Consider the following 27,198-nt stretch of genomic DNA (forward strand, 5'->3'; position numbering starts at 1 on the left):
CAGTGCCCTCCTTGGTAAATGAGATCACACTGAGATGAAAGCTCTCAGGCCAACAGGACATGAAAGGGAAGGGCACAAGGGAGAGAGCAACCTAGCAATCTGATTCACAATTATAGTGTACCAAGAAGAGGTGTGATACATATAAAGGTTATTGGTATATGGTTATTGGTCCTACCCATACTGCTCATCATCCCACCCTACAAACAGACAAGGTCAAAATTTTGAGAGGCTACTGACTTTAGCCAAAGCAGCATGGTAAACAAACGCTATGGAAATTTCAAGTTCTTGCTCCCACTGAGTCACGTGCTACAAAATTATTTTAGGGACTCTTTTAAATATTTTTCCTATAGCATATCAATTTAGACTTTTAGATCCAGAGAAGTTATATAATTTCGGCTGCATTTGTTATGGGATGTCAAATTATGAAAGGAACATGATTTTCTCAATGAATCAGCCATTTAAAAAAAAACCCCATGGTGCTGACCCCTGTGTTTAAAGTTCTTTCTTCTTATCTTTACTTGTACACAGTTCTCTCTTGTCCCTCCTTTCCAATTGCATATTGACAAATGAAATTACATCATAAGGTCCCTCACAAGCCAAAAACTTTATGCTGCAAAAATGCAGTCTGCTAGCTACATTCAAAAGCTTAGAACCAATAAGGGTGGGCCACCTAACTGAGAGTAAAGCATGGCAAACAACTCTAAGAAAGGCAAGGGTCGCACTAATTTTTTCATTGATTATTTCGTTTGTATGAAATCCTAAGATTTTAAGAGCCCACGGCTGAAGGTTTTCTTTTTTCAATCATTAACAAATTCACTTTTTTTACACCGCAAAAAGGGCAAAAATTCAGAGAAACATAAATCCCCATCATTTCTCAGATGACAGTGTCCCCATAGACCTGCTGTGAAGTCATTCATATGGCAAGAAGATATGACCTTTCAGGTAGGAGCTGGGCATTTTTCAGTGCATTCTTGGAGTAGAAAAAGAACAGAAGGGATTCTTTAGATTCTTTATTTGTAGGGTGACTTTTTAAAGGAAAAACTAGAAATGAAAAATGTATTTTCTTTTTCTTTTCTTTTTTTCTTTTTTCTTTTTTTTTTTTTTGGAAAGTCTGACCATGCTGTACGAACAGCAGTAACAGCAGAAGAATCAATGATATCTGCCACTTATCAGCTTTTTAAGAGCAACGAGGCAAGAGTTATACAGATGATCCTAGGGACTGAGCTGTGCATTTTTTGACCTAGGGAAGGCTAAGTAGAACACCACTATGGAAAAAAAATGAACCAGAGATTTGCTTACCTCATAAGGGTTCCAGAATGCATGCATTTTTATTTTTATTTTTACTTAAATTAGCCCAGACTTCACTTCCAATCTTTCATGGATCTTATAATCTCTTTATATCTCAAAAGGGATGGTTCACAAAAATGACTGGATAGGGAATGGAGCTTCCAAACATCTACACATTTCACAGTAAGTAAATCAAATAACAACTCTCAAATGTTCTTTAGGACACCGAGAGCTCTGAGCAAACTTGTAAGGTTTAGTGGCCTCTCTTTTCTCTGCATTTTCCTCCTCTAAGACTGTATTCAGTATCAAGAACGTCATCCTCCCTGAATCTCTCCATAATCTCCACTTTGGAACAATATCTAACAAAAACTCACTTACAACTTAATATGAATTTGAAAACGTATATTCACTGTCCTCCTGTGGGGTGCCTGCAATTTGAACCATCATCATGAAATGCAATGCCTTGGCCTCTGTTCAAAGGATCTCAGATATGGAGTTTGGGATAATAGGGATGCTGACTGAGATCAAACAGAAAGGAAAGGCTAGGTCAGTGACTCAATCTACTGTTTATGCTTTGAGTACTTACTATTTGGCAGTAAATAGACAAAGTGAATCATGTCATAACTACCTTGAGAAGTAATTTCTGTAGTTCTCCCATTTTGCAAATGAGATAAAATTTGAGTGACTAAACTGAGGTCTATAGTCATCAATTATCAAAGGTTAACCAGGGACTTAGATTTGTCCTATTCCAAAGTCTGTAATCTTTTTTTTTCCTATGCTGTGTGGCAAGACTGGCAATGTTGAATTTGAATACTATGGAGCAATATTAAAGTATTTGTATTCTCCCATTAGAGCCAGTTCATAAGAGCTACACCCTATATTTATAGGGCACTGTCTATGTGTGAGAAGCAGAATTCTGAGGCTTACCTATGAGGATTACTTACATCATACTTACTGAGGGAAATCTTGATTATATCTCATTCAATCCCTGTTGATCTTAGTTTCAACCACAAATATGTGCAGCTTATGTCATTGCTCTCTCATCACCTCATTCTAACTTTCTGTACAATTCTCAGCCTACTAAGAGAAGTCTGACTTTATTCTTCAGTTCAAATAGCTTTTTTTTTCACTCTTTAGATTTTTGTTTTTAATTCTACGCTTGTCTACCACTTAGAATTGTTGTAAAGGATAAATAATGTATTATAGTATGCCTTGCGTAGCACAATGGTTCCAGAGACTGTAAGGTTTCAAACCTTCTATATTAATGGCAATTGGAATTTAGGATGCCAGAAAGACTCAGTAATGCTACACGTTCTATATCTGCTTCCATACCTGAATTTCTGGAGTAAGAATTTTAAGCTCTAAAGGATCCTAGATGATGATTAATAGTGTTCCCCTAGAAGATGCTCTCCTTTTCAAAATTATGTAAGACACTGTCTAACTTTGTAAATCTCATTTAAGAGACAGCTAATTCCTCATCTAGAGATTCAGTCCTACGGGATCTGTAAATCGTTATTTATTTTAGATAATTCTTATTTAGAATACAAAAGAAAAGCCACTACGAGGTGCTAAAGATGGATACGCAAAAGGACAGGGTGCAACATGCTTCAAATGCTCACAATAATATTTCTTTAATGATATACTTACTCCCAAGTATTGGGCTTACCAAACAGAGTGGAATGGGGAACTAACAGGGACAAAGAATGCTGCTCCTCCATCTTCCGCATGGAAACACAGTATTTTCAGTAATGGGTGGGCCTATCTGACAACCTATCATTTTGAGTTAAGGAGCACTAGTTAAAAGATGTTTCCTCCTTCCAACACTACAACACTCATCTTTGGCTCATCATCACACAGGAAGCAAAACAGAACTTTATCTTTACTCAAAATTCAGTCCAAAACACAAGGTAAACAGGCTCTGGCAGGCTTGCTACAGCTACAGTCTGGGTAGGACCTAAGGACCATCAACAGATGCATCTGCTGATGCAAAATGTAGACATAGTGGAAACAATTTCAGTCCATTTTCATACTATCAGAACCTGGAAAACATTGTAAATTATATGACCACAGAACTTTCCTGGCATTTCATTTGCCAGAAAAATATAGATCAGTCACTCAAATTTTACTCAAATGGCCAGTCATTTTCCTTCATAATGGGAAACATTCGACTACCACAATCCTTAGAGTAAACCGGGTTTCTTTGAAAAAGCCTGAACAGATCATTTTAAGGCTTACTAATTGGCATCACAAAGGAAACACCAAAAGGTAAATAGGAGATAATGAGTTTGAAGTGTTGGTTTCTTGGTGCCTGCTCTGGTAGTTCAGTCTGTTTTGCAGACTCATTAGCTGACTAGATTGATTAGCAGCTGAGTTCGGAAAGTGCTCACTTGCTGTGTTAGCAGACTACTGTGATTTGATACGCCTACCCTGGAGTTAGTTAACTAGGGCCCAATGGTGATGATTTCTCTAATCAAAGAAGGAAGGTTTCCTCACCATCCGATTTCAGGTTAAGTCAATTATAAATCTGAAAGCGTTTGGTGAAAGTCAAGACAGGTACAATGAAACCGTCTAAATTGACAGCCCTCACAAAGGCCTGGCTACATTCTCGGAAACTTACTTGATGTTTAGGCATTGTTTTTCTGAGTTCTCATTTTGCCAGTAAGCAAAAATCACCCACTATACAAAAACTCAGGCTTAATAGAGAACTCACAGATAATCACTCAACTTTTTTTTGAAATGTACAAACAGTTTGATGAGCACTGAGTCCAGAGAAATAATTTGTACTTTGTGCTGCACTCTGGACTTTGTCATCAATTTGTATTCTGACATTAATACAGCTGTTCAACTGTTTTGTACGTCAATTTTTCTCCCAGAAAGAAAAAAATGGAACAGATATTTATATGCAGCGTGTCTGGGGGATGCAATCAATGCTCAAATTAAAAGAACTAAATTTTCTGGCTAGTCATGGCAATAACAAAAGTTGCCTGAGTTTAAAATAATTTACTTTTGCATATCAGTAATTGTTCCATTTCTGTTGCTAGCTTGTCTTGGTTTATCAGTAGGGTACAACAGGACTCTTTGAAGCTGGAGGCATTTTTTTGTTTCAATAAGCTCATTTTTAAATTAAATTAAAATCAAAACCATTCTTTTGGTTCATCTCCCAGATTAAAGCTAACTGACAGCCTCATTAATGATTAAAAACAGCAGGTGGTGATGGCTTGGAACAGTTTGACCAGTCTAAATATCTTGGAACCTACATCTTTCCCTTTCTCCCTCTTTCCCATGTATTAAAATGGAAAGATTCTGTTGTTCACACAGGTTGGTAATTTTACAGACTGAAGAGCAGAGAGGAAAGCAAGTCGTCCAACATCCATTGAAGGGAAGAAAAAATATAGAAAAATATAGAGATTGAGAGAATGGCAGTAGAGAAGTTGGAAAACAGATTTCTGGAACAGAATTAGTATTTGCAAACTAATGCCTGCCTGGGAAGCTACCTTGCTATAATCAATTAGGGCTACCAAGTTTTCCCAGGTAATTAGAGCAACGTATTTTTTCAGATTTTCACGTAAAAAGAAACAACATTATAAATTATACTTTCAGTCAAGCCAGATTTCAATTATACTCCTAGAAGACTTAAGAGACTAGATTCTAGGCCAGGGTTCAGAAAGCCACTAAGGCTTAACCGGTTGGACGAAGAGTCCATAAACATATGTATAGAGCTCTGACTTCAACCATGTTGAAATTTTTCCAGTTAAGTTGAGACAGGAATCCAAGTAATCTCATTTGCATTGAAGTGGGCATTACTTAGATTAAAAAGAGCAAAACTTACAATTAAATAATGTCTATTTTTTTATTTAGCAGCCTGCCTGTTTGTTATTAAACCTTGTGAAGAATAACAAAGTAGAACTATTATTCCTGATTACAGGGACTCTTAAGAGACAAAGTGCCCCTCCAAAAGCCTCTTCAATGTGGCAGTACGTTGAATTCAAAGTACATTTTCTGATAAATTCCTGTAGCACCTCCTAGATCCAGTGCCTTTCATGTGACCTCTGCTACATGCCAGCTTGTACATACCTCTAGGCACACAGCAGATCTCTGGCCTGCCTATTTCTAAATGATGTCCAGAGTTCATCATAAAACCTTACATCTCCTGCAATACCATTTTGAATTTGTCACCTACACCCATGTGGCTGTCCTCAAAAGCTATACTTGATAACTCTAGAGACCATTTCATTGCCATTCTTTTTCTTTTGATTTTTTCTCTCTTGGGAGTGTATGTGCACACATGTTTGAGATGGGGTGTGTGTGTGTACATGTACATAAGCACAGAGACAAGAGGGATTTCGGGTGTTCTGTGCCTTGTTCCCTGGACACGGAGTCTCCAGGTAAACTTTGGGTTTGGCTGGTGGTCTGCAAGCTTCAACCATTTTTGGAGTCTGTGCAACCTCCCCCCACTGACGGTGGTACACGTTTGGGAAATCGTGTTAAATAGGTTCTGGTGATTTAAAGTCGGTCCACCATGCTTGAACACAGTGTTGTTGCCTGCTGAGTCATCTCCCAGGCCCCTCACTGTGAAGAACAATTTTATATTCCCTTCACTTAGCAGAATAATTGGTTTTTGAGATACTATTCTTCCAAGTTACAAAAAAAAAAGTCTGTCATTTCCACCCACCTTGAGTTTTAGAAGGTCATGTATGACCAACTTCTAGATTATTTAGGACCTCTGAAAACATCTCTTTAAGAGCCTGTTGATAGTACCCAACAAACGACATTTCTCATTGCCCTAGAGGCCAACTTAAACATTGTGTGACCTGGTGTTTGGTGCTGTTATTTTTATTTCTAAGCTGGAGATTTATTGTGAAGTCTTACGTGAAGAAAAAGTGAAAATATTTCTCTGTAAAAAATGTACCTTTTGAGTGTGGATGTATTAAGTAAGGTTTCCTTGGCTCAATGCATACTAGACACATGGTGAAGACAGAGATTTAAAACACCAGGGAAAAATTAATTCTTGATGACTGAAAAACAGGTATGGCAAAAGAAAGGCCATCTTGCAAGCACCCACATACTAATAGATGCTGTATAATTCTGATATACTTTAAGTTGCTTCTTAAACTGTTAGTATACATAATTTCCCATATTTATTTCATAGTAAATGTACTAAAGGAGAAAGAATCAGAAAAATACAAATATTTAAACACTGTGTTTAGACTCATGCTTCTCTCTCCTGATGGGTTATAATGGTTCATAGTTTTATAATTGTAGGCAGGAATAAGTTTATATAAAAGGAGAGTTTCAAAAAGGATAATTAGCATCCTACTTTAGTGCATCTTTTAAGCACTTGAAACAGGCAATATTATAGCCCCTTAGGATGTGGGCCACAATCCCATGTAGGATCATGTAACTGAATATGGGGACTGTAGAAAAACTGATGCCAGGTAAATATTTCTGTATACACAACAACCACAAATTAAGTAGAATCAATGGCACGCTGAATCTGAGGTGTTTTAGACAGTGCTAGCTCATGTTGAATCCTGCAATAGCATTGCAGCTTTGGTTCTTACAAAACACAACATGTGTACTTTGCTTCAGGCACCACACAATACCAAGTCACACCACCGGAAGCACCTTGGACAGAATATTGAATGGTATGAAATTCCATGTTTATCATGCTATTCTTATAGTAAACAACAGGACTTAATCACAAGAAACAAAGGTTTTTATTATTTTTCTTCCATAATTCCTCAATGCATATTAAATTATTATATTTTGAATTATATTGTCTTAGAATGCCTTATTTTTAAAATGTCATGTTTGAGTTGCTGACTTGAGTTTCATTTTTTAAAAAAATCATTAAATGAATTCTGGCTTGGGATTAAGATATGATGCTGACAAATTCTGAAATGGATGGAAAGATACTTTTGCCATTTTTTGATCTGTATTTATACAAACCACTGTTCTCTTCATTGATGGATATAAAAATCACAGTATTTTTACACTAAATTTTAGAAAATTAAGTTTCTATATCTTGCATTATAAAATATCAATCCAATATTTAACTATGTAAAAATAAATAAGTAAATTCACATTTTTCATATGTAAATTTTCTTTCATATTTAATAATTGATAAATGTATACAGAAGATATATTTTTAAAATATATTTCTCAATGATTTATTATTAAGAAACATTTATGTATATACTTATTTAGTCCACATATATACTTCATTTAAACCTTTTTTATAGGTGAAATAAGTCAGGAGTAGAAAAAAATTAAGAAACCATCAATTTTGACTTCGCTCTTACCTGTTACCCTAATGGCACTCTATCTACTCATTCTACCCTATAGAACTTGCTTTTGCATGCAACATCTGGGAGAGATTCACCTAGCAAACCACCCAAATAGAACACAATTTTATCTAGCATACAATCTTGGGCTTCCTGCTATTTCTCCAATGGGATCCCATTTCACCAAAGTATCTTTGAAAATGCATTTTGCTTTCCAGTTCAAATAATCTTAATTGATTTCTTCACTGATCATATGGCCGTCTATTCCATACTGGACCATTTATGCTACTGGCTCATAAACTCCTACAGAATCAAACTCTAAATTGTTCATTGTGCGCCCTGCTCTATCTTCCAGTGCTTAAAACCATTGAAATTCATAGTATAATCTAATCAAGATAGCACATGGCACCCTCTGGATGAATAATGAATCTTTCATCTTAACCGGTATTAATAGTAAATTTGCAAATGATCTTGAATGTGAAACAACTAAAGCTTCCAAATAAATTATAAAACCCCTGTCTCTCTCTCTCTCTCTCTCTCTCTCTCTCTCTCTCTCTCTCTCTCTCTCTCGTCTCTCTCTCTCTCTCTCTCTCACACACACACACACAATTACTTTTCATATTTGAAAGAAAATAAACATCTGGTTTTACTCCAAATGTCTTACATGAAGAAAAACTGATGATAAAATGTAAAAAAAAAAAGTGAATAACTGCTAATGTCAAAGATATTTCATTATTTAAAAGCAGCTTTCTATTGAAATCAATGACTGTCTTAATAAAATATAAATAATGCTTTGTAGAAATCCTATTATGTAATCCAACAATGTATCAGTTGAAAAAAGATAAGCTCCACCTCTCGCCTCTCTCCCTAGCTTCAAAGTTATATTTGACAGAGAGAAAAATAAATATTTCTGGGCATCAGAAAAAAAGTTGAATTAGGCATTGAATAGCCATAAACCAGCAAGGTAAGAAACCTAGCATGTTATGGTGAAATTAAAGATGAACAGAAAATTCAACCTCAAAATGAGTATGTTTTAAAATATTTTCTAACACTGTTGTGCAAATTAGATCATGGGATATTTTCATAAAGTAATATTTTTCTTAGTCTTTTGTATTGGCATAATAATAATTTTATTATTGAATCATCTCAGTAGACCCTAAATAAGGAAAAGTAAAAACATATTACTTTTTTTTTTTTGCAGGTCAGTAACAGCAGAGTTAATACATTCAATAACACATGAGCCCTCAAAAAAATATATTGTTGAATGAGGAAGGGCAGATGGGTCAGTTGGTATAGGCTTTTACAGTTCAATCTCCAAGACCCACAAAGTGGAAAGAGAGAACCAATTTCTCCAAGATGCTCTCTAACATAAACATGCTTGTCACTGATTGAATGCTCTCTAACTCTCTCTAACCCTATCTCTCTCTTTCTCTCTCTCTCTCTCTCTCTCTCTCTCTCTCTCTCACACACACACACACACACACACAGACACTCACACACATATACACTAATAAATAATAAATGTAATATTATTTTTAATTTTTGAATGAAAAATTAGTGTTGTGTATGTCTTATGCCTACTTAATATCAAAATACTATACTGAGCCTGGGGCAGAATGTCATATATATGATGTATCATATATATGGCAACATTGTAAACCTGATTCTATGTTCAAGTAATTAAACATTTCAGTGTGTATATTAGCAAGATGAAGATTCTTTTTAAAGTTTCTATATGAGCGGAACTAGGAAAGAAATAACCACATGAATTGCAAAACAGTATATCTAGCCTCAAAGATGCTAATTCAGGTCCAGGGGGATCTAATCAACCTCTTTGTTGAAGTAAAGATAAAACTTTTTGACAGCAAATGCTATTCTGATAAAATGGAATTTTCAATTACTCTATGAACATCTGGTCAGAGCTACAATTTCTGGAGCCCAGCAGCATACTGCTTTGCAGTGTCACAAAATATTCTCCACTGAGAACTCCCTGTTTTGCCAAGAGATTAATTGAAATGAGTGTTTGGAAATTTAGTGAGGTGAAAGGTAAGTCAGGGGATAGATAAGGAGATAAAGATGTTCAGTCACTGAATCCTAATTTCACTAAAAGACTAGAGAAAATGAAATTCCACACTGTTGGTAGAGTGTTAAGTACAAAAATCTTAATATATTTGTGGTTGACACTAGCCTATGTACGGAATGAAGACTATGGGAAACTTTCATGGCAATGGTATAGCAGCAGTCACATTAGGTGCACACCAAGTTCTTCTGATCCATATTTTACACAGAAAACACATTAAGTAATATTTAGATGATGACTAAATGTTGTAAATGACTAAACGATGTAAATAAATGTTACATAAAAGGCAGAACTTAACACTTCCTGTTAAAACTTCTTCCCTAAATGAAGCAATGACGATCTTGCATTTGGGTGTGCTTGGATGTGAAAAGCAGATCAACATCACTGATCAACATCACTGATCAACATCACTGTAAGTTTCTGTGTATTGCTTCTGTTAGATACCAATAAGTATGGGAAGGAAACCAACTCAGTGTTGTAGTGAACTCCAAATTAGGTGCATATTAGAGCAATTACCGTCATCTTTTCAGTAGATGAATTTATAATCAATAATTAAAATCATAAGGAAATTGAGTGTGATCTGAAACAAATTACTTGGAACTAGTGTGCAGTTCTAAGACATGATCCTGATAAACTTTACATTTAAGCATAATGCAATATCCAAATCACCATAAATGGCTTTGCAAAAAAAAATAGTAAGAGGGAAGCAAGCGATCTACTAAGGCTAGCACAACTCATCTCAGAGAAAACGTGGCTAATGAGAGATTCAATCTGCTAATATCCTCAATTATGCAACAAAATCAGGAGTCTAAGTCATCGCTTGACACCCTATTGCCAATTTTAGGCATTAAAGGAGTCTATTCTTATTTTCTCAGGAAAGTGGCAAGCTTACTGAATAAAATCAGACAGGGAATGCATTGGTTAAGATAGCTGTCTTCTGAGACGCTCTGCCAGAGCATGACAAAAACAGAAGTGGATGCTTGCAGCCAACCACTGAACTGAGAATGGAGTCCCCAATGGAAGAGTTAGAGAAAAGATTGAAGGAGCTGAAGGGGTTTGCAACCCCATAAGATGAACAATAGCAACCAACCAGATACCCCTCCACCCCCAGAGCTCACAGGGACTAAACCACCATCAAAAGAGTACACATGGAGGGACCCATGGCTCCAGCTGTATATGTAGCAGAGGATGGCCTTGTTGGGCACCAATGGGAGGAGAAGCCCTTGGCCCTACCAAGGCTAGACCTCCCCCCAGCCTTGCAGTGTAAGGAAATGTCAGGGTAGAGTGTCGGGAGGGGGTGGTTGGGTAGGGGAACACCATTATAGAAGAAGGGGAAGGGAGATGTGATAGGGGGGGTTATAAATGGGGAAACTGGGAATGAAATACCATTTGAAATGTAAATTTAAAAAATATCCAATTCAAAAAAAGAATTGTATTTTAAAAAGAATAAGAGATGTGGTTGTGATTGTGATTGTGATGTCCAAGATCTGCATCAAATCACCCCAGGAGCCAAGACAGAAATAAGCTTGGCAAATGTGGTAGCACGCGTTCTCAAGGTGCTTTGAGACCAACTGAGAGATAATATTCTAAAGAGTACATTATATCAAGGGAAATTTAGGTTAAAGAACATCTTCCTTTCCAAGAAGTCACAAGATCAACACGACAGGGGACAAACCTAGATAAGCCATATTAATTTATGGGTATGATGGATAGCAAATAAAGCTGGAGTTGTATGGCAACCAGGGAATTAAGTTCAACAAGTTCACCCACCTACTGACCTGGTTTCAAACTTGTTAAGAGAGATGCCATGGTTTAGAGTGCTTTAGAAAGCAGAGACTCTTTTTATTCCTTTGTTGGCATTCTGACTCAGATCACAAATATGTTTTTGTGAAGTAATCAAAACATAATCCGAACTCTCCAGTAACTAAACATCTGGGTTTTGTCCTTTGAATTTGAAAGTCTTTTAAACAGTCTCCTTCCCTCACTGAACACAGTGATTCTAGAGTTTCTCTGCTTAAGAGGACTCTCAGAAAAGTTACTGAATACTAAGACATTTGGGCCTTTACTCAAGACCGAAGATTCTCTTGTCATTCACACTGAGCATTCGCATGCTGTAGCAAAGTTTTAAAAACAAATACTGGGTGGAGAGATGGCTCAGTGGTTAAGAGCACTGACTGCTCTTCCAAAGGTCCTGAGTTCAATTCCCAGCAACCACATGGTGGCTCACAACCATCTGTAATGAGATCTGATGCCCTCTTCTGCTATATCTGAAGACAGGGACAGTGTGTTCATATATATATATAATAAAAACAAATACTGAAGGCACTTAAGGCAGTTCAGTGAAGCCTAGGGCTCCAGTGTCTCTCAAAAAGAATGGGCCAAATATAATCTGTACCATCTTAAATACTGACAATACAATGAGATTACATAACCAGCCATTTTTGCCAGCTCAAGAAAAAAAATAATGGGTACATAAAAATCATTTTTACTTTGATATTCCTGTGATTTCCCATCAAGTACATGTTCCCACATGCACAGAGAAAGAGATGATGCTAATGTTGAAAGTAGAAATGTCATAAGAATGACCCACAGTTCTGGCATCCAAGCTGAGCCAAACTCCCCAGTAAGTGGTGTAAGATTTTACCCTTTGTTGCTTGTATTTGGGATGTTGTCGCAATGGTTCTCACAAACAAAAAGAAGCATCAGATTTAGAGTTTTGTCTGAAGAGTTCAAGATCTGGATTGTATGGTAAATTCTGTGAGTGAGTACCTTTCAACTAATGAGCTTTAGCATAAAATAAGATACACTTACATGAACGCAATTTTGAGACAATAAATACTATAAAATGTAAATGGTTGGAATAATTGTGGGTTTTATTTTTTGCTTTTCTTTTTGATTCTTTGTTTGGTTTTTGGGTTTTGTTTTTGTTTTTGTTGTTGTTGTTGTTGTTATTTCGAGTACTAATAATCAACCCAAGTTAGCAGGTGACGCAGTTCTTACAGAAAGCCTGGGATTGGTTTAGAATACAGTTACGTATTATAAAATCATTGGAAGTTGTTGGTAAAGACTGATATTTAAACAAGAGTACAATTTGTTTTTTGTCACTCAAACTCAAAAAGACCAGCTCAAGTATTAGTTCAAAGTTTAACCATTGCTGGAAAAATAAAAAAAATGAAATTATAAGCTTGTAAATCAAATACACGAAAAATAAAGATGTTGCCAAAATGATATAGCAAAGAAAAATGTGTCTATGTGCATGAGAGTATGTGAAATCATCAATTTTTATACAAGACAGTCTTTGGATACTGCCACATCCTCATTTCATAATATTCGTGTTGTTTTCAATCTACACAGTACATAAGGGAACCCATTTGTAAGAAACACTCAGAACATCTAGCTGCAACCCACTGATACTGTTTTCCTAGAGAAATGTGACAAAAAATTAAAACAGATGTTGGTCTAGCCAGGCATAAAGTGAGAATCAATTACGGCGATTTTCATTCCTGGAGTAATTTCATTTTAGAGAGCATCTAAGAGAAAACCTCTGATCTAAATGAAGAAAGCCTTTCTTTGAGATACACATGAGTAGGAAATGATACATATCTGTCTGCATCCTCTGAGAATTAAATTGCCTCTGTTTCAGTTATATAAATGTTTAATTTTTTTCATCCTCAGTCATATAGTAAGGTTTCCCAGAAAGTATATTATCTCTGTAGATGTCACCACTCGCCAATTAAGGAAAGAAGCAGAGTACAATTGGAAGTGACCTGTCTATATTACAGACTTTGACACTTGAATCTCCTGAGGAGGGAATGGATTAGACAATTTAATAGAATTTACAGTGGCTAATTTTTTTCCATGAAAAACATTTAGTTTTGTGAATCATGCATTTTTTGGATTCATTTAGAAAACCAAAACAAAAGAGTTTAATGATGTTTACAGTGAAATGAGACAGCTGAAGACCAGCACGTAATCACCATATTTTGTTTTCTCGTCTTTAAGACTTTTAGCAGTAGGGCTTCCAGCTGAGCATGAGACTAGCTTTTCTCAAGACATAGCCAAGCATTCTGAAGCTTCACTGAGCCTAAACACCAAATTGAATTCATACTTCTTAATTGGAAAAGACAGGCTGGTTGCATATCATGTTTACATCAGTAAAATATTGAAAATGACATTTGTGCCCAAGTCCATATGAACAATCTGCCTTAGTTAAACTCTGCTAGTGTTTTGATACCCTGGTTTCTGCCTAGCACAATTTTAAAGACTGCTTCTTCCTAAATGCACTTGTATCTGGGTTCATAAAATAGGTTCTCTTCATAAATGAGGATGTGGCTCCTCGCATGTGTTTGAAGATTCATTTCACAATAACAGAAGGGTTTGTATGAACTCAATCACATTCTCTTACCATGTCTCCCCTGTAACCAATGACATAAACATCAGCAGTAGCTCTGTGGCTTTGAAATAGAAACGCTGTGAGCAAAATAGAATGTCTAGTACTTGGTATCCCCAGGAAAGACTACATGATTTGTTGGCCAAGAACAGTCTCTGGGGTAAGTTAACCAGACTAGTAGAGAAAGAAACCCCACCTCTCTAGTCTCATTGGAGCTATGTTCTATCCAATTTAATTGCTCAGCCGAATCCATGCACTATAGCATAAACAGTCATTTATTCCTGGTGAGAAAGCATCTGCTTACTTCCTATGTACTCAGTGCAGTTATTATTAAAAGAATGTGGATGCAGCCGCTTATGAAATGCTTCAACACTGTACAAGGAGGTAGACTTATCTCAATTGATGTGGTACATCTCAAAACTCTCTAAGTGCTGCTAACCTGTGAACAAACTAGTAACACTTGTAAGGCAGTAAAGTAGTACAATGAGTCTAGAAAGACTCTGGGTTCTTCGGAGCAAACAGTTTCAACTTAAAGTTGTCCAGCCCTTACCATGGTCAGGCATGTGAGATCCCATGGAGGTCACGCTGGTATTGAGAACATCATTCACGGCAGTATCGCAGTACAGGCTCCTCTGGACATCATGTTCACTGTCGGTCTGGTCACTCTCCTCATGCCCACTATCCTTCAGGCTGTTGCCCTCTAGGTCCTTGAAGGTGGAGCTGCTGGGTTGAAGAAAGTACGTTAATTTACAACTGTGATAGATCTGACTTTTAAAATCTTTCCTAGCCAGGATGATGTCAGCTCTGTAAGGAGGCCAGCAGTGGCTAGATTGTCTAAAAGGGTAGAAATATGAAGAAGAGACATTTCTGTTAGAAGAGAATAGAATTTAACAATAAAAAGAGGTTCTTGATATTGAATGCTTATACAGCTAATATGTTCATTTGCTTAGCTTTTTTTTTTTTTTTTTTTTTTTTTTTTTTTTTTTTTTTTTTTTTTTTTTTTTTTTTTTTTTTTACTGTTTCACCGCAGGCAAGGTGGCTAGAAAGCAAAATCTAAATCTAAAAAACATTTCTAAACAATATCACAATTCTGGGTTTTCCCCCACCCTTATACAGTTATACAGTCAAATAGAAATAGTTAATGCTTTGTGAGAAATTACTGTTCATGAGTTACTGTTTTAAGAGATCAACATTAACTTTTTAAGTCATATTGGCTATATAAAGCAAAGGTGCTAATTATATTCTTACTTATACATGAAACGACAGTTTTACAGAAGTTAAATGACTTGCACATGGTCACACTGATGGCAAAACAAAACAAAACAAAACAAATGTAGCACATCTAAGATCAAACTCAGCTTGTCGAATGTCAGTGGTTAAAATTGTTTCTCTACAGATATTTACTAAGCATCAATTATAAAAAGCAAAAATGGCAGAAATTGAGGTAGAAAAATTAAAATTAAAAAGGATGATCAGAGTTGAAGAAAACCAGGTCAGTCTCCTGCTTCTTTGATTGCTTGGTGTGTTTTTTTGAAACAGAGTCTCATTCTGTACCCAAGGCTGACCAGAGCCTTGATATATAGTCAACATTGGCTTTTGAAGATGTGACAAGCCCCTTCTTCAGCCTCCTCCTCCTGTATCCTGGGATTAGAAGCCTAAACTACATCTTGGCTCCCCTGTCAGTTTTGAGTAAAAAATGACGGAGGGACAAATTCAAAGAAAAGGATGGCTAGCTGTAGCTGAGGAAATCATTGGTGCACAGAATGGGTTTGGTCTAATTTTAGGTGTCTATTTGACTGGGCAAAGGGTGATCCAGGTAGCTAGTTACACCTTATTTCAGAATGTGTCTTTGAGTGTGTTAGCTGAAGAGATTAGCATTTAGATTGAAGAACTGAGTAAAGCATGTATCTTTCCCCAGTGTTGGTAGGATTCATCCAATCCATTGAAGACGTCCTGAAAAGAACAATAAGCAAAAGGTTGAATATCCTTTCTACTTGAACTGGGACATCAATATTCTCCCATATTCAGAACTCCTCATTTTCAGGCTTCCAGGCTCAGACTGGAATCTTTACAACTAGGTCTCTAATTCTCAGGCTTACAAATTATACCATCAGCTGCTCCAGCCTTCTAGTTTATTGCTGACCAAGCACAAATTTTCTGAAAACTCCACAAGTATATGAATCAATATTTTAAACTTCGAACATTCACAGGCCCGACTCTAGGAGACATTAAAAAGTTCACTGCATATAGTAAGAGCTTCGTCATAGAACAAGGACAATATGTCACTCTGCACATTTGTCCTAGAGGAAGCCTATAAAATTAATACATGACCAACCTAGATGTTGAATGCTTGGTAACATAAACATAAAAAGTGAAAGATCAAGAGAGAAGTAACTGGAAAGCCATGGTTATAAGAAAATGAGGAGTCTGGTGAGATAATGCACTGCCCTGTTAGTTAATTATTTCATAAAATATATCTGAGCATCGAAGTCATTAGAATTCAAATCACTCAACAGGCCAGTTTACTCAGTTCCTCCAAATTATGTCACAGAGATAGCTCGGTCCAATCAACCTACCAGGACTTAAGTCTATTTAAGAAAATCCTATAATTCTGTCATGGTTAAAAAGACCAATTGGAAATTCACAATTTAAAGTTTTTACCATTCCTAGCTTCATGGCCTAGATTCTATGGTTTCCTGTATATACGAATCCAAAATTTAAATGGATTCAAAGTTTATAATTTAGAAACAAAAATTGGCCCTGCCTTTGAGCATTCATAATACCTCAGGAGAGAACCAATGACCTGCCTGCATGAGATTACACACTGTTCCATTTTGATGATAAATATTAGCTTTCAACCTATATTATCTGGTTGTGAAACATAATGAAAAGTTCTTTAAATCTTTACTACAGAAACTGCCGTGGTAAGCCAAAGAACACAAGGCTAAATTGAATGCATTTCAGTAGTTGCCAAAATTTACTTGAGTTATATGATAGTGAATGAAAGAGTCTAAAGACAAATGTGATTGGCCATCCCTTAGAGTAGGGCTTCTTAATCTTGGTACTATTGAATTTTTAGGTCACATAATTCTTTATTGTATACATCTTGTGCATTATGAGATGTTTAATGGGTCTTTTGGCCTTTTCCCATTAGCTGTCAGTGATGACCACCACCAATTTTTAACAATTAAAAATATCTCCAGGGAGACACTGCAAATCACCCTCAGTTGAGAACAACTGCTCTCCATTCTTTCACCAGTATTTGTGTAACATGGCATGCAGGGAAAAAAAAAAGCACCGAAGTTGAAATCATTAGGGTGATCTGTCACTTTGTGTGGCTCTAGGTTCCACATCTAATCCTTGATTTCCTTGCCTCAATAAATGCACTTGATAAAGTCTCCCTCACAAGATCATCCTAAAGACTCAATAAGACACTTTGCATGAAAAGCCAGATAGAAATAGATGTCCAAAGAAATTAATTATTTAATATGATCACTATTCTGTGTTATAATGCTTTGTTCACATTACAATTAAATACTACAGCCACGACTATGGAATTGTTATAAGAATTTTATGTTTATTTAATGAATTTCCCTATCTTCTATAAACAATTGTCAGTCATTGTCCATTATGCCACTCCTCCTAAAATTGAGAAACAGAAAAAGATATCGCCTGTCAAATATATGTCCTTGCTCTATTGAATGATAAAAACTATATGACCTGATGCACTTTATATTTTGGCTCAGCTTCTCAAAATCTTCAAGGTAAGCATAATGCTTAATTGCACTGAGTTATCGCCCTGGAAGCTGGTGATCTCTATCTCACTTCTCCTAATTGGTTTTAAATCTGCCTTTTTAAAATTTTGTCATCCATTTTATATGTATCAGAATGTTGCAATCTACCTCGGGGCTTCTGGAGGTGGGGTTCCAGGTTTTTAAAAAAGAAGATAGAAAATATTAAAACTCGGAAAGATTAGCTACTATATTCTAAGGGGCTCATGTTGTGAGCAAAAAAGAAAAATCACAAAGGTATAGCCGCTACCCCTTCAAACCTCAGGATAGTTAACGCATTTAAAGATCAGTTTGCCCATCTGACAAACTAAGTACCGCTTACTGTGATCTTGTAGGGACATTTAGTGGCTTAATGAATGGATTTGTGTAAGGCAGTTTAAGAACCAGTGAGCAAGAAGCTGCAAACAGTAAAACAGCCTGGTAAATGGCTACTCACCCAAAACAAATAACAATTTATGCCCAGCATAAAAATGCTGATTTCACTTGCTTTATTACCTGTGTACCTCTTGGGAGATGAGACACTTGTAAAACAACTTTTGTGGGACAATAAATTAGGGGTACCTGTTTTCAATGCTATTGTAAATGCAAATGTTTCAACTACTGCTCTGGTGGCCAGCAGAGGGACAAGTTCATTTTAAAACACCTAGAGCAGAGTTCTATACAGATGTTGGATGAAAGAACATTACACTAACACTAACCTGTATGTGTCCTTTAAAATATAACTTTTGCAAAAGACAAAAGAATCGGAAAGGATACATGTCAAATCTCCAATCCGTGATCCTATACACCTAGAGAATGTCATTCATGACTATGAAGAAAGAGTCAAAAAGAGTATTGTAACTGGCTTTAAAGAAGTGTGATTCAGAGTGTTTCCCAGGCCACTTCTGTCATTAATCACCTTGAAGCCTGTTAAATATATGTTAATATTTGGAACTTCTCTAAAGATGGAGCAACCGACTGCCTTCACAGATGCATACTATTGTTCAGAAATTGCTGGTGCAAAAGAAAACTTTTAATAGGAAAAAAATGTTTCCCTCCACTCACTTCTCCTATTTATCTGAAAAACATGTAACAGGTACTGACCACATACATGGCACCATGCCAGATGCTACAGAACTCCAGTACTATTTTGGTAGTAAAGAAAGCCACCATGCATAGCTTAGAAGCCAGGGTTCATTTTCTTTTCTAAACTGCTTCTGATGTGTTGCTCAATTACCGTTGTGTTTTCTTTGAGCTATAGCCCCATGCTCTACTTGATATGGCTCCAAAAGCACTCCAGGAGTTGATATTAGCCAGCAGTGCAGAGAACAGGCTTGAGGAAGGAATGCTGCAGCTGTGTGTGGAAAAAAGTAGCACTGCTGGCCTTCCTTACTTTGAGGAGATGGCAGGGATACAAACATAGTAGTACTAAATTCCATCCAGGAAAAATAAAACCCAACTCACTTAGTTTTCTAATCTGGGTTTCTCTCAGAAACCAACTTGGGTATGTCCTCAGATTACAGATAATGTTATAGAAAAATATTAAACTTCAGAGATGAAGTAAATGCAAATGTTTCTATTACTGCTCAGGTGGTCAGCAGGGGGACAGGTTCATCTTAAAACACCTAGAACAGCATTTTAGAGATATAATGTTGGAATTTTTCCATCCAGAAAATCATGGGGAATATGCCATAGACTGTCTTTGTCCCATCTAACCCTATGAAACTTTTTCCCCCTTTGGATTTCTATTGAGATTGCCCCCATGGATGCTAAGACAGAAATTTTGGCAGTGGGTGAAGACTGATGATACGGTGCTAACTGTCCTATGGAATCACTCTATTATGACCAAAACCGTCAGCTGACTAGAAGATATTATTACTCCTCTCATATTTCTCTCGATGAGCCTTTTCAGTAGTATTTTCAACTCATTTGTTCTTATACCAAAAGAATTAAATGCATCTTGCCCCATCTTTTATGATTTCACTTAAGAACCAAGAGTGCTACAAGAAAGGACCAGAGACGGCCAGTGCTTAACTACCAAATGTAGACAGGAGTGAAAAAATAAAAACTATCTGTGTATAAAGAGTCTGGCCAGAAAAGCCTAAGACAATAGTTCGAGAAATGTCCTTGGATAATTAGAAAGTAAATGTAACATGAGAAAGAGGTATAGGAGAACACATTCTAAGAATTAGGGTGAACTTCGCTTGGTATTTTAGAAATTCTGAGATTTCCTAATAAAATTAAGACTGAGGACAAGATTCAGAATTTCCTGTCCAGGAAATATTTTCAAACATGGGTCTTAAACATCTTGGTGGACAGTTAATGGCTTTCCCCCATAGCTTGATCCCCCTGGGGTCAGTGTTAATATTAGTCACCATTGTGGTTTTCTACTGATTTTACACTTGCAGCAGTTAATCTGAAGAAAAGGACGGCACACAAAACATCCTGTTTCTTTCTGGGTATTGGAATTTGTTTAAATGCAACTGACCCCATAAAACCCCTTCATGGTTCCCAAAACCATGACAGTTCTATACTAAAGAAGCGGATTAAAGTGTGTGTGTGTGTGTGTGTGTGTGTGTGTGTGTGTGTGTGTGTGTGTGTATGTGTGTGTGTGTGTTTCATAGTAATCACTGGTCACTGGTAAATAAACTACTCTTTATTAGGCCACATCTAGAAATATTTCCTCCAGGAGCCCATCCAGTTCCAGGATGCAGTTTTTGTGCACATATGTGTATAAATGTACATGTAAAGTAATTATTCAAAATCGGAGGTTTCCAGTGAGTCTCAAAGCTGCTGTGGAAATCCATGTATCTCCAAAGCTAAATGCTTTAACATAAGTCTTTATCTCATAAGTCAGCCTTGTAAGTTGGATATTTGAAGCTGATCTAAGATTTGCAGGTCCCCAGGAGTCTTAGCTTTCTAGTAGGCTATGAAAATCAGCCTTGTATTATCGGTTTAACCTAGTCAGAGAATTTCCAGGTACCCAGAATGAGCTAGCCCCAGAGACCTGTAAGGATCAACCAAGCCACTGTTTTTTACCAGTTCAAAAAGAAGCTTTGAAAATAACAGTCCTGAAGCAGAAAACAAAGCAGTGATTTCCTACAAAGCCCCTCTAACCAGTATATATAAAGAGGCTTTTTTTGTTCTTCCTTAAAGAAACTACCTAGACAATTTTCAATGCCTTACCTTTTATTCAGGGGATTCTTCCCAACAACTCCAAAATTTTCCAAATTAGACTATGACAGGTAATAACAAACATAACCATTTTTAAGGTGACTGATGTTCCTCATTGAAGGTCACAAGGCATCCCAAGCCAATACAGATAAATCTACCATAGTTTGGGGGTTAGTGCTGCATTCTACATTAAATTAGATTTGAACTTGAGTCTCTTGTACAACGAGAAAGGATTTTGTTTTCCCTTTGAATCCCACTCTTCCAGTGCTATATAAATTTATGGGATTACAGCCAGCAAAATAATAGAATTTTCAGATCTTCTCCACTGCAGCTCTAATATACTGTTGGCCTGTCTGCTTTATTGCTATTATTTTAACAAACATACTCAGTGTTCAATTTTAACTGCAGAATAGCCACTGGACCATTTGAGAGGCTACTTACAAGAAACAGTAATAAAGGCATCATCTGAATGGTCAAGTGATGTGCTACTTTGGGACACAACGTTCTCTCCTTTGTTTAGTTCTGCGTCTTTAGAGGGTTTCCTAATCTCTTTTTCCTCCCCATTGCAAGAATTTAGGGCACATTTTATCAATGGAATCATCTCAATATACACCTCTACTCTGTACTCACAATATAGCTAAGTTGTAACCAACCAATCATACAAATTTCAGATTTCATATAAAACACTTCAAAGTGTCTTGACAAGTATTAAATTAGAAAATTTTCTTTTCTTCTTTCATCTGAAAAGCATTATAAAAGATATTTCATCTGTCATTTAAATATTTTTAAATTTTCACAACTGTCAAAATAAGAACAATTGCAGAACATACTACAAACTCCACAGGAGAACAAAAGTTGAGGCCTCCCTATTATTTAAACTGGGCAGCAACAAAAATTTAGATATCAGTTTAATTTTGAAAGTTTTCTAATCTTCCTTGTTAATTCCAAAATTGCCAGTAAAATATCTCACATCATCCCAATTTCATTTTTAATTTCGCACATATTTAATGGAAATAAATATGATGCAAGGCCAACAGTGATTCTCTTTGTGTAATGTAACTGACAGTGGTCCTTGCTTTCTATATTTTTTCCAAATTTCTCACGCTTCTTAGCACAAGGACATAGGCATTTGCCACAACATCCAAAAGGACATAGGTCTTAAAATTGAATGTTTTGTGCTTTTTAATAAACATTAAATCAAGTTCAGAATTCAGAATGTGAAAGCAAAGCAACCTACCTTTTGATTAAATGGGCACGGCTATTCACGTAGTTAGAGTCAAAGGAATAGTTTTCAGTCTGCAATGAAAAAGAAAATGATTAAAAATGACTCAAAATAAGAAGCCAAGTGTACTACTCAAAAGGAATGATTTGTTGTTGTTCTTGTTGTTGTAAGAAAAGAAAAAATGAATGACCAGGAAAGCAAAGCCATAGTTGCGCAGCAGTTTGATGAATGCCTTCTTTGGGGGTCCCCAAGTTCCCTCCAAAAGAAGCAGCCTATTCTTGGAGACTAGGGTGGAATTGATAGAAACGCTCTCTAGAATATGGCTGGCTACTGACCATGTAACCACTTAGAGAGAAGAGACAGTATGACTCACAATCCTTACAGAAACTAATTGCTTCCCATTCCCCAGTGGAGACCATTTTATGCCCATCAAATTGACTAGAAGTTCAAAGGTATTTTTATTAGAAGTAGATAATTAACATGTTAAAATATTTATTCCAAAGCTATGGAAATGCAGCAAGGTAATCCCCTACTGTGGATTTAAACTCTGCACTTCCCTTTGTTTTAAGACATTGGTTCAGCATCAGTTACACAGGATGGCTTTCCTTTTATCACAGGTATAAAGGCAAACAAGTATTATGCCCAAAACAGGGTGATAGGGCAGTCCACAGGAGGTACCAAAGCCTTTCATGTGAAACATGAAGTTTGTGAGCAAACCTCTGTCTTGGCTCCTATCATTAAAACACTACTGCCTAATCCAGTTACAGTAGCTGGCTGCAGCAAGGACTTTACAAAAGCAAATGCAGGGCACCTGCTCAATGAAAGAGATGGGAAAACAGCTTTTGAGCACTGGGAATGCTGGTAGATTGAAAGGCGGGGGTGTGGGGGCAGTCTTAGAATGGGTAGAAGCCAAGGAAGCATCTAAACTGAAGTCAGTAGCCTAGAAAACGTGATCTTACACCCAATGTTAAAAACACAGCACTTGTTGAACCTTGGGATGAACTCCAAATGCTCAAACACATCTCTTCCCCCATCCTGCCATTCAGCCATCCCCGCCATTCCTTAGAGGCCTTCTGCAATTGCTTCAACTGAAAAGGGCCTGGAAATGGAAATATAATAGCTGTCTAGAGAACGAAAGAGCAGATTCTTTTCAGACGACTACCTGTCAGACATTGACTGCACTCGGCTGTTAGATGCAGTCCTTGCATTCAAAGACTCACAGTTTGATAGAGGAGAAAATGAGGCAAGTAACAGCAGATCCAGCTACCACATGGACACTACACAACCAAAAGTCAAGGTAAGGGCCCTAGATATCTAAAGTAGGCGGATAGTTGACGCTGAATAGTTGGGAGTGGGAAAGGGGAGAGAGAATTAGAAAGGAAACAAAACCCACCAGTATCCTGTAGTTACTCACAGGTGTCCATGATCCCTATAGAGTTCTCACTTGAAGACAGACTGTTAAACATCTACTTACACTGTTTTCATCTAAAGAGTTAAATACCCTTCAGTGTAAACACAAGTAAGTTTGGCGATATTGGAAGAAATGGTTTTCAAGAATTAAAAATAGAACTTGTCAGTGCATTTCTTTCTATGTTATTGATTGGTAAGTGAATGCTAAGATTGTGAAAAAAGTTATTGGGGGAGGACAAGGCAAGCTTGAAACTGGGTTGGGAATATGACCTTACTGTTTGCTACAATACGTCATTCAGCAGTCACTTAACCAAGAAATATTTGAGCAAACTCATTTTACCAACACAATGGGCAAAATGTTGCCTAAGTACGTTTGATTTTGTTTTATGATAGTCAGTGCAATATACAATTTAACAAGAAGTTATCAGCTCCTCAAAATCATGCTACCCTGTGGAAACAAGGAGCTGACTAAGCACTCCTTGATTTACTTCTTTGTTTCACTATACACTCTTTGTTAAATGACTTAATTTTTCTAGGCCTCAGCTTTCTACTATGTGAGATACAAACCAATAGAACATGAATTCAAAAGAGAAATTGAACAGCACTTATCAAGACTCATGATAAGCTTCCACAACAACACTGCTTTCGACAGAGCCTGACACTGTGAGTAGAACCAGAAATTTACTTCATTGCAGTAAAAAGAAAATCTGTCCAAATTTACTGAATCTTTACAGGTAAAGCAAAAACAGACAAACCAAAACCAAACAAAAACAAAAACCATAGGTATACAAAAACACTAGGAAAAAAATCCCAAGATACTATCATATTAAGAAAAACATAGTTTCCAGAAGAAAATTTGAAAAGAGGAAGGCATCAAGTCTGTTTGCAGTGTGATGACTTGACCTCCAGGCACCATGCAAAAGCCAAATGTTTGAGCCGAGAGGAATAATCTTACAAATGTTACTAGTACTCCTAAGGGACTCTGAAGGGAATAAGCTATAGCACCATCAGGTATCCCACTTGTGGTCAATGAGCAAGTAGAAGAGAAAATTCTAGAAGTCCTGGTTATAATGACTTTCACAATTCTCCCTTCTCACCAAGGTTCACAGATTGACTAATTGTTGCCAAACGCAACAGGTATGATATGCCACTCAAGGTAGAGAAATATTATTGGATTTTATCATCTTTCTCTATCTTCCTTCTTCTTCATACTTAATGAGCAAATGCCCCAGTCTTGTAAATCCTGAACTCCAAATGTGAATATTCCATTATCCAAACCAGCAGATGGGTCTGCTACACCCTAACAAAACAAATTCTAAAACCAACTTTCTCAGAATGAATGGGGCTATTCCTATTCATCCATTGTCTTTTACCTTTACAATTAGACTCAATCCCTAAAGGAGCTGGGTTGCAATTGCAGGAACACAGCAGAATCATTCACATGGGAACAGAATCCATGATTCTGCTTTCAGTACTACATTCAGAACAACTGAGGTAACTAGACATGAAGGCTTATTTTATTATGGGCCTATATTTATTAGCATTGAAAATTATAACTCAGACTGAGGAGATGTCTTAGCAGGTAAAGCATTTACTGTACAAGCAAGAGACTACATGTCTTGATCCTGCCGAAAAGCCAAGTGTAATCCTTTGGGCAGTGAATACAGAGAATGACCATATCATGCTAACTTGCCAAACTAGCTGAAAGCATGATCTGTATGTTCAGTGAGGATCATGCCTCACTATAGAGGAGAATGACTGAGGAAGACAACTGATATCAAAGTCAGGTCTACACACACATGCTAACATATCACACATACATATACATATACGAAGAAAGAAGTACTGTGTCCAGGTGTATACTGAAATCTAGTTCTTGTACACTGAGTCAATCTGTCCTCATCTGGTGGAGTCCAGTGTGATACATGAGCCCTCTGAGAAAGAAACCATTAGCGAAACATCGTACACATCTTAAAGAGTATTTCTCAGCTCCCTGTACACATCAGAATCATCCCAGGAACTTTTTTAAAAGTACCATCTACCAAAGATGCCAAGATAATTGGCCTGGAATTAGTACTACTTTTAACGTTTTTCCAGTAAATTGAATATACCTCCATGGTGAAGTCCAAGGATCATGAACGAAGAAGTAGCTACAGGTTTTGGCCAATTGTCCCATGTTTGCTAGTACAAGCTCAGTTGATCATGTGATAGCACTTCTTTAAGTTTACCACAGTGATCCCAATTTTAAAAAAGACACAGAAGAAGCAGACTTTTCAAGAGATAATAACAGAGATTTCCTTTTTGTGTGAATATATTAGCTCCTGGTTAGCCTTATTTAATCAAAATTTGCTTAACATTATTCCAGTCCCATCTCTAAGTATTCTAAATGGCAAATAACATGAAACATTTGAGAGAGAAAATTTTCTCTAAATGTCACATTAATTTAACTAGAAAATGTCCCCTTCTCTAATGAGACAGCCAGGTTAACACAGAAACACAGCAAAGAGACAAGAACAACATTTGTTTCCGAAAACGTAATTTTGACATTAAAAATGGGTCAAGAGCAAACTTTTATTCCTGGTTTTGATGGGAAATATGTCACTTTTAAAATCACCCAATACATTCACAAATTCTTCCTCTAACCAGAAGCTTTTTCCCCCTTAGGAATTTACCAAAAGCAGATTTCTTAGTTGGTCTTGATTTAGTAAAACCTTGGTTTTTCTACAGTGTGGAAAGAATGAATGTTTCTGGATAGATGGGATGTCCAAAGGTTAGGGCTTCTCCCCTTTTAGAACTGAAACAACCATACTGCTTTTTTACTTATGTCTGAAATGTATCACCAAACTGCCCACTTTAAAGTATAAAATCATAATTTAACCTTTCCCTTGTTATTTGTGGGTACCCTTCTGTGCATAAAATACCGAGATATGTGGGTTTAAACTGTAATCTCAGTGACCCAAAAGCACTATTTGGGAGCGGCTCATAGCTTTAACTTAAGGGGAACCATATATGCTGCTGTTTCTCAAGCCCTTCTGCCATTTTACGTCAGATGCTTTTACTCCACTGTGCTCTTGGAAACTATAAAATTATATGTATGAGCATAGTGTAGAAAATGAGCTAATATGTTGTGAGTAGGGAGCGTGAAGATGTGGTTCTAAAATAGAAATTGCACTGTCTTCAATATATGGAATTTGGTGTAGTGTTTTGGGTTCTGTGGTTTGTTTGTCCCCTCCCACCCCTGGTGGCTCAGGCACATTCTTTGTTTGCTACTTTCTATCCTCAGCATCCTCCTGGATATATGAAATTTGGAGTGAGACTTTAGGGTGGGTGATATGTTATGTTTCTATGTTAATAAGTCTGGCACATCCGAAGTCAAATACTTCCACTTTGTCAGGCCCTCAAGGTAGCAGAGGATGCCCTACTTTAATTGTCATTTTGTATTACTTTTACAGTTCACTGAGTTGTGCCCTAGTCTCTGCAAGAATGACTGCAGCTCTCTCAGCACCGCATTTATCACTAGAAGAGACTTAAACCCTAAGGAGAAAGAAGCCCAATAAATGCAAATATCCGGGACTAGACTC

At 36.8% G+C, this 27,198-nt stretch overlaps 1 protein-coding gene across 6 annotated transcripts in view; it reads right to left on the reverse strand.

Annotated features, from left to right (window-relative positions):
- Positions 1–27,198, reverse strand: part of Pcdh19 (protocadherin 19) — a 105,776-nt gene that overhangs the window by 28,000 nt on the left and 50,578 nt on the right. For 2 of the 6 annotated variants that reach the window (XM_006257222.4, NM_001169129.1), the window contains 2 exons: positions 22,223–22,281; positions 14,592–14,764 (listed from right to left, as the gene is read on the reverse strand). In XM_006257222.4, the coding sequence (XP_006257284.1) occupies positions 14,592–14,764; positions 22,223–22,281 (232 nt within the window). The remainder of the gene's footprint in view (positions 1–14,591; positions 14,765–22,222; positions 22,282–27,198) is intronic. The other 4 variants (XM_006257224.4, XM_006257223.4, XM_008773420.3 and 1 more) reach the window with 3 other exon arrangements.

This window comes from Rattus norvegicus, chromosome X (assembly GCF_036323735.1).
Source record: "Rattus norvegicus strain BN/NHsdMcwi chromosome X, GRCr8, whole genome shotgun sequence".
In the NCBI taxonomy this organism is placed as follows: domain Eukaryota; kingdom Metazoa; phylum Chordata; class Mammalia; order Rodentia; family Muridae; genus Rattus; species Rattus norvegicus.